The 13,060-nt window shown below is 45.5% G+C and overlaps 1 protein-coding gene across 1 annotated transcript; it reads right to left on the reverse strand.

The window, feature by feature from the left end:
* Positions 1-6,194: 6,194 nt before the first annotated feature.
* On the reverse strand, positions 6,195-13,054 carry LOC104517097 (cryptochrome-2-like; the record flags this gene model as incomplete). Its single annotated transcript, XM_010161653.1, has 3 exons — positions 6,195-6,337; positions 10,126-10,234; positions 13,017-13,054. Coding segments are annotated over 3 exons (290 nt in total), but the record flags the coding sequence as incomplete, so codon positions are not given.
* Positions 13,055-13,060: the final 6 nt, after the last annotated feature.

Consider the following 13,060-nt stretch of genomic DNA (forward strand, 5'->3'; position numbering starts at 1 on the left):
TCTTGGCCGGCTGCTGCTGCCTACACCACCCCGAAGATGGCAAGAGGTTACCAACTCCCACCATCCTACCCACCACAATGTTCTCTGCTGCTTGGCTCTGAGCTCTGGGCCCCCCCCCCCAAGCAAGCCCATCGGGGTTCCGAGATCCCCAGAAAATCAGCATTGCTGCCGGAAGAGAAGCGAGGCCCTTCCAGCGCAGGGCTGTAGAGATGCTTGTTTCCAGAGGAGTTCAGCACTTGGAAGGGAAAACGTGACAGAGCTGCACCGTGTTTGCCCTGAGGTGCCCGGGATGGGGGCAGGGAAGCCGCCGCTTTAACACTGCCTCTTTTTTCAGATCTGCCGAGGCTGCAGCTCAGGCTGAGATCCACACTGCTGCACCCAGAGCCACAGCTAAACCTGCTGTGAGCAGACGCTACTCGGAGCAAATGGCTGTGACTTGCAGGTCGACGGCTGTGCCTGTATCTGATGGCCTCAAGAGCGTGGATACAAGTGAAGTCACCTAATACAGCTCCTAAATTCCTAACCCGCCAGTTACTACATGTGAGACAAAGAGATAGGACTAAGTCAATTTGCACATTTCACAGCACCTGACACTGGCATTATGCAACCAAATTTGAGCCTTTCACAATACTGCCATGAGAAGAAGTATCAAATACTGGGTATCGGATATTATACGATACATAGTGGGCAGTGCTGTTCAGCCTTACGTACAAAGATTTGCAAAGGAAGCTGCCCAAGCAGGAGTCATAGAATCATAGAATCATAGAATGGTTGGGGTTGGAAGGGACCTTAAAGATCATCTAGTTCCAACCCCCCTGCCATGGGCAGGGACACCTTCCACTAGACCAGGTTGCTCAAAGCCTCATCCAGCCTGGCCTTGAACACTTCTAGGGATGGGGCATCCACAGCTTCTCTGGGCAACCTGTTCCAGTGCCTCACCCCCCTCCCTGTGAAGAATTTCTTCCTGACATCTAATCTAAACCTCCCTGATTTCAATTTATCCCCATTACCCCTTGTCCTATCACTACAGGCTCTTGTAAAAAGTCCTCTCCCAGTACCCTTGTAGGCTCCCTTCCGATACTGGAAAGCTGCAATGAGGTCTCCTCGGAGCCTCCTCTTCTCCAGGCTGAACAAGCCCAGTTCTCGCAGCCTTTCGGCATAGGAGAGGTGCTCCAGCCCTCTGAGCATCTTCGTGGCCCTCCTCTGGACTTGCTCCAAGTGGTCAATATCCTTCTGATATTGAGGGCTCCACAGCTGGACGCAGCACTCCAGGTGGAGTCCTTTCCTTCCTCCTACCCAGGGGCAGTTCAATCTCACAGGACTTTCCCCAATGACAGAAAAAGGGAGGACCCACCCCGGGATTTAACACTCCCATTCCATCCGTCTCCCCCAGCACAACTCAGAGGCTACTTGTGGCAGTTACTCTCCTAGTTTTCTTGAAGCAGAACAGAGAAGAGCAGAATCCCTGTACTCATCATACAAACCCGAACGTTTCTGGTGTTGGTGTGCACATACAAAAACGCCTGTGCGACCAGACCAGCAAAACACTGCCCAGCGCTATCTGACAGCAGTACCTGCATGCCAGAACTTATCAGGGTCTCTAACTGTCACACTTCACCTCAAAAAAGCAGGCAACCAAAACCTGACCAAGCATAGTTCTGGCGCTGCTAGGATTATAAAGTACCCTACAGTCAGTCACCTGTGACAGTAGTGTCTGCGGAGTCCGAATGCACACCCTCACAAGGTGTCAGCTTCTGACTCGCATCTCCCCGGCAGTGCCCCAGCAGGATGGCTGCCGGGCTAGGAAAAGCTGCTCGCCTCAAAGTTCTGACACCGCAGCTCGCTTGCAAATGACAGGGCCCGGTTCTGGCAAGGGACTGAACTTGCCTCCCCCCTGCTTCCTCGCGCGAGGAAGAGCAGGCTGCCAGCACTCGGCAAGCAGGCTGCTCGACAACGCGCCCCCCTACCAACTCACACAGACCGTTTAGTTAGCCTCGCCAGCTTATGCAATTGCTCTGATCTAAATCCTTGCTCCAGAGAGCTCACGTACATAGGACAAGGTGTATTTCTACATATACAAAGAGGAGATGAGAGATAACCAATGGATATCCCACACAACAGACGCTGGACAAGGGATAAACAATTCAACTTCCACAGAATCGCACAGATGAGCAGATGAAAGATGAAGTGACTCGATGACAGGCTAAGTGTCAGCGCAGGGGGAAAACACCTGACACCAGAGCACCATGCAAGACAGACGAGGATAACAAGGTCTGGCAGGCAGAAGTTTGACTTAACCTTCTTAGATGGAAATAAAGCAGCATTTTGTCGCAGTCTAATTATGAACTGCAGAACCACCAAGGTACGCATGCTTCTCCAGTGCTCGGTTCCTTTAAGTTAGCAGATGCTCCTGTTAAAGTGCATTTAACTATTATTTCAGCCCTAGGCTAGAATATTTGAGGAAAAGCTGCTCCTGATACATGCTACAAACATACAAGGTCACAGTGTTCTTTTCTGACCTAAACCACTCCTCCTGAAAAACCCAGGCCTGCCTGGGATTACAGAAACCACAATGCTGACCTGTCAGCAAGCAGGCTACAGAGGATTTAGATCCTAAGGAGAAGAAAACAGGCAGATCCAGAGAAGGGACAAAACAACCTGTCAGCTGGAAGTTGTCAGGAGGAATAACTGTCAAGTAAAGGCTTTGAGCGGTCTAAGCTGATATCCAAATGATAAGCTTTTCTGTCTGACTTCTACAATCTGAACATCCTTAATCTTGACGGGGAATTCCTACATTTTCTTAGTATTTTTCAGCACTGATGCTGATTTTTCTATAGCCTTCTCCTTGTTTTGGGGGAGAGGAGGGGAAAGATGCTCTAGTAATCACATGGCTATGTTGGCAGTGCCAACAAGGAGCGTATTGTGATCTTCCTACTGGGTGAAACTGGTGAAATTCCCAGCTGAAAAGGCTCTTTGTAAATGTTTAAAAGGCGCTGGGGCTGGTGGTACTGGGAACACACTGCAGGGGACGAGAGGAGGACTGCTGGAAGCATTTATGTAGAAGTGAAAGCTTAGTCTGAAGTGTTTAAAACCAGGCCTGACAGTCTTGTTAGAAACTAGATTAAAAGAAGGATGAGAAGTAGGACACTACCACCAGCTTACTATTTATGCAAGAAAACAGCAGGCTGAGCAGAGGGACAACACACACCATGAGTTAAAAGAGTGGGTAATATGACTGGAGGGCAATACACTCTGAGAGAGGCTTCCAGGAGTAATATAATATTAGAACTGTATTACCACCTGCTGAGAAATCTCAGGGATGCCAAGAAGCAGGAAATGTCAGAGTAATTGGAGACTTGAACTGCCTCCACACAGGGTAGCCATATCTCACCGCCTGCCAAACTCTCATTTTCTAGTTGCCATAAATGACTGCTCCATACAACAATTAATCAAGAACCCACATGGAAAGGTAATTCGGTCTTAGGCAGCGCTGCAGTGCTAAGGTATAGCTGAAAATGTTAGTTATTTCTTGCCTGTTCTGTGACTTTGGCATGCCTCGATTTAACATCCTTCCAGGAAAAAGCAATACCATAATGGCTTTTATTTCAAGAAGAGAACCCCATAAAAATAAGGAAGCATGCTAAGCAAAAAGAACAAGCTGAGAAAGTAAAACACTGACAGGCAACACAGAGATGATTTGAGGATAAAGTTGGGGGAAAAAAATTCACCAAATGCACACAAACCATCAAAACTGATTTCAGGAAGATCACGAAAGTCAAAACAATTAAAGAATAGCATCATCAGAGATAATAGAAGGCAAAACCCTTCAGAAAAAATGATGGGTAAATAAAGATCGAAAAAACCCAAACCGGTTAAATTAAAAGCCACAAAAGCAGCCTCCTTGCATCTCCCAACACAAAGGAAAGTTTGAGAAACCTATTAAAAATAAAGCATAAATAGTAAAAAACCCCAACAACCCTTTACAGACAGTGCAGGATATTTATAGGGCCAAGAGGCGATCAAGTCATAAGAAAAGCAGAGATTGTACCAACCACAGCAAACACACCCGCATTTATTCTTGCACTTGTATTCACTGTGGAAATATCTGGGGAGGTTGCCACTCCGAATCTCTTTAGAAAATGTTAACAGATGTCACAGACTGGGAGGTCAGGAAGGGATGCCACAAAACAAAGCTATGCTTAAACAGCAACAGCTTGCCAGGACCAGCAAGCATTCAGCCAGGAGTTGTAAAGGACATAAAGAAATACCCGAACTAATGGCTGCTGCATGGAACATCTTAAAACCGTCTGAATTCTGTGATGAAAAGAAAGCAAATATGACTCCAGATTTTAAAAAGTGTTTCAAGGACATCAGAGGGACAACAGAATATGAAGTCTGATATATGCATTAGGCAGATGGGCAGAAAAAACTAACGGAATGGGTGAATGCCTGGGTATGTGCAATATGCTGGAGGGTTAATTTGGCCTCGATAAAGGGAAGTTGTGCATCAAAATCCATTAGTGACATTTGAGCCTGGGGCGAGGGAGACTCAGTTGATACACTCTACCTGGATTTTCAGAAGCCATCTGACTAGATCCCTCACTGAACATCTTTAAAGAAACCAAGATAATTTAGGGTAAAGGAAAAGGTCCCTGCAGACAGAAAGCTCTTTGCGATACAGGACAGAGTAGGAATCCCTTTTTCCAAAGGCAGGAGAAATCCTACACAGAGCTGAGCTAGGGCTTATGCTGCCCAACATTATTCATCAGTTATCTGGAAAGGGAAAAAAAAAGAGCGTGATGATAGAAGTTTACTGATGCAAGAAGCTATCTGGGGTAGCTAAAAATGAAAGGCAAAAAAAATTTCTCTATACATCACATGACCAGCTGACAAAAATATCAGATGAAATGCAGTGTTGGTCATGACGTTTCTCCATATGTATGGCTACGCAATCTTAAAGTTACTTTTATAGCAGCAGCCTCTCACATAGCTATGACCATTCTGCAAGGAATCCCTGAGACATCAGCTTAGTGTTAAGCAGCACTCAGAAAAAGCAAAACGAACGCCAGCAACTCTTAGTAGAAGACAGGAAACATAAAAGCACTCTACAAATCCATGTCATTCCTACATTTTTGAACACTAGCTACCATTTTCACCACTGCTCTCCAACTCTAGAAATACCCACAAATATAAAAAAAGGTGACAAAACTTTGAGATACAGAACAGATTCCACCTGAAAACTTAAGTAAAACTAGGACCCTCCACCTTGGAAAAGGCAAAAATGACATGAGGAAGGATGTGAGGGGCACTGACACTGAAGGGTTGAGTATGTTAACAAGCATTCATAGTCTCTTCTAACACAAAACCTAGAAAGCAGTGTGAGCTCACGAGACAGGCTCAAGAGGAATCCCCCTCACTCTAAAGACAAACATTTCCACACAGTGTGAGCTGAACTGCAAAGCTCCTTCCCACAGGAAATTATGGATGCTGAAGATTTTTAGAAGGAAATCTACATTCAGCATTACTGGCACAGGTCATCCAAAAAAAGAAAAGGCAAGAAACCTGTAAGAATAGTAGTGAAACATGGTTGAAACCAAGCATACCTTGATAAGTCAAAAGTCTCCACTAAGGAGATCATATGTATATGGAGATCATTTATATACAAGTAAATAGATAAAACTCAACATAGAGGCAAGGTTCCCCCAGAGTAAATACACAACAAAGACAAGCATTCAGGTTTTAGAATAAGGTAAGTTTGCCCCAATCTACCTTGTTCTACTTCTTCCAGCTGTCCTGGCACATCCATCAGTTAAAAGCCCTGCCTTCATAACCTGTTTGAGACAACAGCTCAACTATCTATATTACAGTGAAGGAAAAAAAGCAGTCCACGCAGTGAGGACATGCTCAAGGAGAGCAATCAATAGGACACAGCTGAGCAACTTAAATGACGGTCAAGTGCAGTTTAATAAGCTTAAGGCAACACCTTTCTGTACATCCACGTCACCGTCAGCACTCTGACGTGCTCTAATCAAAAGTGCGAGTGCGCAGAGTAATCCCGTTGACGCCTTCGAGGCACAGGGGATGACAGCGATCAACGTAGAGCTATCAGCATGATGAAGGAGGCTGAAGCCTTCCCACACATGACAATCCCAGCCTAGCCCAGGCAGCACCACTGCCCTTGCTCTCCCCGTTACCTGTCCAGGTCGTAGAGGGTGTGGGAGTTCTCTATCACCACTTCCACACCAGCCTCCTTGGCCAGTTTGACGATAGCTGCATCTCTCTCCTTACCAAAGGGCTCCGAGTCGTATTCGAATGTGAGACGAGTGACTCCCCATTCCTGCAAGAAACACGACACACACAGCTGTCAAACAGAATACTCTTTCTAACCAGCACAATTACAAATGAGGCTGTCAGAATTCCTGGCCAGCTGTAAATCCTGGAAACTTAAGACAGGGTTCCTGTAAGGAACAGCAGTCTGGAGTCAAGATAACCAAAACAGCAACAGTTTTATCAGCTCAAGCAAAGGCCACGTCTGCTATGCAATATCCTAAATGTTAAGTTTAAAACATGGAAGAGGAGGTTTGAATTCTTCTCTATTAATCTTCGCAGGCTACAGCTCAGCTCCCAAGCCTAACAATACCTCATTGGTGCGAACAGCACACGCTGTTCAGAAGTAACCCCACCATGCTGTTAGAGCATTTGAAGCGAAAGCATTTCAGACAACTCCTTCAGTGCAAGTTCTGCTCAAACCCCTGTATTTTTATGTGGATGCTATCATTAAGTAAAATCAATACACTCTCAATTTTTTTTCCAGTGTCTCTGTAAAGTCATCGCAAAAGAGAGGACCACGGTCCAAGCCAAAGAGCAAAAACCAGGATAGTGGGAAATACAGAATAAAGGAGGACAACTGAGTGAACCTTTCTGGTCAGCACAGCAGAGTATGATACTGCAGCTCAGAAGTCCTGCCTTTGGGGAGTTATTTCACCCTAGTTGAGCCATGCACCTATTCTGTATCTTCACACCTTTAATAGACCTCTCACAGATTACATGGAATAGGCCTTATGAAATCGCATTCAGCCTCTTCCAGGCTTTTCCAGAGCACAGTTTGCTCTCAAAGACTATGGCCTAGTTTTCCTCAGAAAATGAATCCTATGAGAAGAGGTTTAATGGTTTCCACAGCGACCCTCCTGAGACATCTATCAAGCAGAGAAGCAGCCCACAGATTTGTTTAGCAAACACTTTAGTCAAACACAGCCAGAATCTATAGACACTTAAAAAAACCCCTCACATGACTACAATGTGAACTACATTCTCCGAGTGAGACAATCCAAGTCATTTGTATATGCAGGACAGTCTTTTCCACCTTGGAACCAGAAATAAAGCACAAAGAACAGATGTCACTAATTCACTAAAGACCATTAAAAACTAATGCTAAAGACAAGGAAGAAAATTTAGAAGCAGAAAACATCCGTACAATCCCCCTTCTTTTCCAAACTTTCAGATTCAATCCAAAGAGTTGTATTAGGAAAGACAGAGAAATGCAACAGTTACGTACCACTGAAAGCACGTCTGAGAGAGGTCCTCCACTTCTTCAAAGTAAGAATATGACAGCATCAATATCTCAGAGCAGGGGTTAAACAGACATGTTCCAGGCCCTAGCCTCTCCTATATGATTTAACACCTTTTACGTCTGAGCGAGGTCCTCCACTTCTTCAAAATAAGAACATGACAGCATCAATAACTCAGAGCAGGGGTCAAACAGACATGCTCCAGGCCCTGCCCTCTCCTATATGATTTAACACCTTTCTTTTAAACATTCCTTCTTCTGTAAGACAGACAGTATCAGCTAGAAGGCTTGGAAAAGATGGCTTTAGTCTTAAAGAAACCTACATTGCTGCTTTGAAAGAAAGGAATGGGAAAAAACCCAAACTGTTTAAGGCTAACATAGATTTTAAGAATAAAAAACTTCAGATATTTCCTGCAGTTTTGAGAATCCCATCACTCCGTGCCACAGCAGCATGCAGGAAGCAGAGCACAACCAACCAGAAAACAGTAATCTCTATAACAATAAATTGCAGATATATCCTCTTCTTCACAGAGAGGGTGGTGAGGCACTGGAACAGGTTGCCCAGAGAAGCTGTGGATGCCCCATCCGTGGAAATGTTCAAGGTTAGGCTGGACGAGACTTTGAGCAACCTGGTCTAGTGGAAGGTGTCCCTGCCTATGGCAGGGGGGTGGAACTAGATAAGGTCCCTTCCAACCCAAACCATTCTATGATTCTAAAAGAAACATCGTGACTCATATGTCTATTAGCATCTAGCCTATAGCAAAGAAAAACTGTTGGGGAAAAAAAAAAAACCACACCACAGGTATTGTGAGCAAACCTCAGTGAACAAACGATTCACTTTTCTCTGGTAGAAGAGGGGAAATCACAGATGTTTGTTCAGAGGAACCAAGACAAAAAAATCTCAGCAGAGGTTAACACGTAGCCAACAAGTACACTTCTCCTCGCGATATCTACGCATACTGGTGCCTTTGCAATAACAGTTATCGACAACATAGCTCAGCTACTGGCAGCAAGAGCAGAAATTATATTAGGCCTAAGTGTTGCATTACCTAATGTGACATAACTCTGTTCGCCACAACAGCTGACAGCAAGGCATGAGGTGCTGCTAATTCACTGTTCAGTGAAGCAGCTCTGGAGAGGCCTGAATTCCCATGAAAGCCATACATTTACCCTGTAATAGCCCACATTCTTTTCAGCTCTGTTACAGCACATTTAAGAGACTCATCAACTCATTGGCGCAGGCAAAACAGACTGCAGCAAAAAGCAGGTCTGGCTGATTCTACCACCATATCTCAAACCTCAGACTCTGCCAATTACTTTTTGTTCTTTAGCCAAAGCAGACATTTTTCTCCAACAAAGTCTTTATTATCCTGCAAATACCTTTAACTAAAATTAAGGAGGGCATGGACTACTACTAGCCAGAACTTATTTGCAGGTCTATAAAAATAGCCCAGACTCTGAAAAGGCTAAAAGCGGCACGTAGTTTGCGTCACATGTTAAGGTGCAGAAGCCAAAATAAATATCAGTGCCCTTTCTGACCTGCATAGTCTGATTCCCCTCTGCCAGAAAATCCACATCAGAACGGTATAGATTCAAGTTTACCTCTCCTTCTTAGCAGCTGGTCTCTAGCAGGGTTTGGGGACACTAGTTCCATCAACCGTATGTAAGGCGCAGTACACGTGACAAGCCCAACTCGTCAGACTATTGTGAACCATGTTTTTTTTCATTTACCTTTGTCACTCTAGCAAAGACACCATCAAAAAGCTTCAAAGACAACAGGAAATACAATCTTAGAGAAGAATGATGCGGCTTGGGGAACCCTGATATTCAAGGAGATGCTTTTGCCAGCCCTGTCTCTCTCACAATCTGCAGCAGTGACAGATCACTTCAGAAATGTACCCCACTAATCCATCATCGACCACTGAGGTCACTGCATATTCCACAGTCCTAAATGGTACATCAGCAGGACTCTTGGACCCAAGCTGTATTCTGCTGCTGAGCTGACTGAATTGCAGCCTTGAACTGAAGAAGGAAAGGAAGGTCAGCTAACACAAAAGCTTTTGAATTTTGACATTTTAATACAAAGCTCTATCTGCAATTCACATACAGAGCAATATGCTTTTTCAGTTGTCTGTAAAGGTGTATGGACACAGCAGACCTCCTGAGTACAAGCTGCAGGAGGAAAACGGCCAGTAGGAAAGAAGCTCTCAACGCAGAGGAGTCAGTGTGTTACAGTGCAACCCTGTGAGACCGGACTTACGGAAATACACACAAAGACCACCAACCAAAAAGAGAAGCTCAAGCATCCTGGCACTAGACTACACCCTACTGCTGAATTTCTGAGTTCAAGACTCTGTCTGGCTCCCAAGCTGTCTCTTAGGGATAGCAGTTAGTTAGCAGCAGTTACAGAGAAGAGTTTGTTATAGCAAAGAATTAGTTATAGTTCAAGAGAAGCTGAGGGGATCTCCAACAACTGGCAAATCATTCGTGAGTGAAAACAAGGATAGCACGGGAACATCAGTTTTTCTTCACTATGCTCTAGAAAATTATTCTCTTACTTTAAAGAGTCTTGGGAAGACATCTGTTGGCTGCCCTCGCACGACAAACAAGCGAGAGTTGAGTTTCCTTAAACTGTTGTCCAGATCTTCCAGAGACTGGAGCAGAAATCTGCAGGGAAGAAACAACAGCAGTTAGCGTCACTCAGTCCTGTTACAGCTAAAAGACAAATGAGGAGAATTTGCAAGCAACTCCAGCAAACCTGCATCACCAAATCAAACTGAAAGTTAGGACAAGAAACAGAATGGAATTCATATCCATCCTTCACCTGTCTACCAACTGCTACGAGACTGCAGCACCAGCCAGCTCACAGCCATTTACACGCATATTCTGCTTGTCCAGATGCAAGAGGTTTCCAGGATTTTCTTCTTCCTGCAACCCCTTACCCATGTTCTCTCTCAGAGCTGGAAGCACCCTCTGCCAGCTGCTCTCTCCACATTACGACATGGAGAAAAGCAGAGACCATGTAATTCCCTTCGGTATAGTCTTTCATGGCTTCTGGGGCTGGAGGGATTTTGCATATGACAGAAAGATCTCGATACACTACTCCAAGGAAAGTAACAAACTACTACAAGAACCATGCCAGTTTTACAGTTCTGGCTACAAAAAGGCAACTTCACAGCAGAGAAACTTACAATCCTAGCTCATCAGTAGCATGAGACTGAGCACCGACATCTCTCAAGGCAAAAATCACCTGTATTTTGAAGAGTTGCAAAGAAAACTGCAGTTTATCTTCCACCATGAAGACGCAAAGATGAGCATAAGCCAAGATATTCATCTATTCCCTCCCACCCTGAAAATGCTGTAGGAAAGCATTTAAGTGCTTTTTGCATTTAATGGTGTGTCTTACTGATCCTTCACTATGCTATAAAACATTAGATGTATCATGTTTGCTTTCACAGCCACACATCACCCCATCTACATTGTAACTTCACTTCCTTTTGTCTTAACTCTGCAACAAAGACACCAGCTTTAAACTGTAACCTCTGTGACAGCACGTGGCACTGCCGGCAAACTCGCAACCCTTTGTTAGTCAGCCTGCCAACCTCTACCTCTCCCTAAATCCTACAAGCCCACTCTGCAGTGTGACCTGCAAGACATGAGTATCTGCACCAGCTCCCTTAAGGCCACATGCAGCTAAGGAAAGCTAAGGTACAATTGCCCTGCAAAGTGAGTACTTCTCACCTCTGCTGCACTGCCCGTAGTACGAACTGCAAGCTTTGAGACAGAACAAGCTTCCTCTGCGCTTCCCGAGGGAGAAAGGGCCTTGGGGTTCAGGGAAACATGGGTCTACAATGCCCAGAACCAGGTCCGGGTAACCTCAACAAACCACTCCCCTAACCCCAGCCCGCCTTCCATCTATTAAATAGGAATAGCAGCTTTCCAAGGTGTTCTAAATATTAGATGAGGGTTAGTCCTATACGGCTTGCACATGCTGTGCAGTTAAATAATAAGGGATTTTCAACATGATAAATTTCTGGGAGCTAGGTCAAACATTTGCTTTTGGAGCACAGAACTCTGAATACAAGTAACCACATCCAAAAAAAATAGCAAAACAAGCCCAAGGTTCCCAATAGGAGCTCCAGTAAATATAGGTAACTTGCTAATACATTTTTGCCTAACAGCCAGTGGTGCTGTTTCTGACAGCTGCAGCAGGCGTGCACCTCCAAGAAAACATTGTTTTTAAAAACTTAATCTGCTCGTACATTTCATTACCACTGCCGGCTTCCCTCCCTCCACAATGTTGGTGGAAACAAACAAGGATTAAATGGATCAGGAATTAATCTTTTGGGGGCATTGCTTTGCTTCTTCCAAATGAGGACAGCTAGCCACAACAGCAGCACGTGAAAGACATTTTCTGTAGAAAATCTGGTCTACGGAAAGATCACTTCAGGATATTAAGCTGTAACAGAATCCACAATTTTCTGTAATTTGAATGTGTACGTTGTGGTCATTTCCGCACATTTACAGTTTTAAAGCCATCCTCTGATGGGGGTTCTAGAAATGCCTAGAAATCACCCACACTATCCCTTTCCTCTAAGATACAGCCACGGTGCACAGCAGAGGCCATCAGTTACAACCACAGTTTACCTAACGCTCAGCCACGTGACATTTCAAAGAGCATTTAAAGGATGTTGAGCCAGGTGGCTGTCCTGTCCACTACCCCTGACAGGGTGGTGGGAGGGCTAAGGGAGATCTGTTTCACTTGTATGCAGGAGAGTCTAGCAGCGGAGCATCCGTACCTGGGTTGGGTTTCCAAATGTTTAGGCAGCCGAGACCTGACACAATAGCATTATGTAATGTTTCTGGCTACCGGTATATGAAGTCTTGCTCCCTGCACAGGCATGACTCATGCCATAGATCTTCCAATTTGTAGAGAGAGGAAAAGCCCATACAGCTTTATCTCTACCTTGCAAACAGCAGCCAAAGTGTATTTCCGTAAAAACCTGGGGGATGGGAGGAAAGCAGGCGTGCGTGTAGATGCCTACGCGCACTCGGCAGCCGAAGGGCAGAGGGAAGGAAGGCGTGGTGCGGTCACGCAGCTCTGAGGAGTGTCTGTGCTTGGCTCTGAAAATTCAGGAGAAAGAATTTCCCAAAGCGAAGCGTCCAGCGATTGCTCCTCCAATACTTGGGAGCTTGGATGCCCAGCTTATAAGGAGCAGGTCTGATGATATTGCATAAAGTTGAAGGCACCCTCCCACACAGTGAGGCAACGCCGCTGCGAAAACCGTGGCGAGGCCAACCGGGAAGGGCAATTCCTCTCCAGCAATACGTGGACCGGTCCGGCCAAGGCAACGTGTGCCGCTCCGGCTGCCGCGGAAGCCCTCCCCACCACCTTTCCAGGCCTGCCCGGTCTCCTAGGGCCCACCCGCGGCCTCCTCGACCCACTCACCGCCAGCGGTTGATGCCCACGGCAGAGGAAGCAGCAAACCAGGG

The sequence above is a fragment of the Eurypyga helias genome, unplaced genomic scaffold (genome assembly GCF_000690775.1).
Source record: "Eurypyga helias isolate BGI_N326 unplaced genomic scaffold, ASM69077v1 scaffold17121, whole genome shotgun sequence".
Classification (NCBI taxonomy): Eukaryota; Metazoa; Chordata; class Aves; order Eurypygiformes; family Eurypygidae; genus Eurypyga; species Eurypyga helias.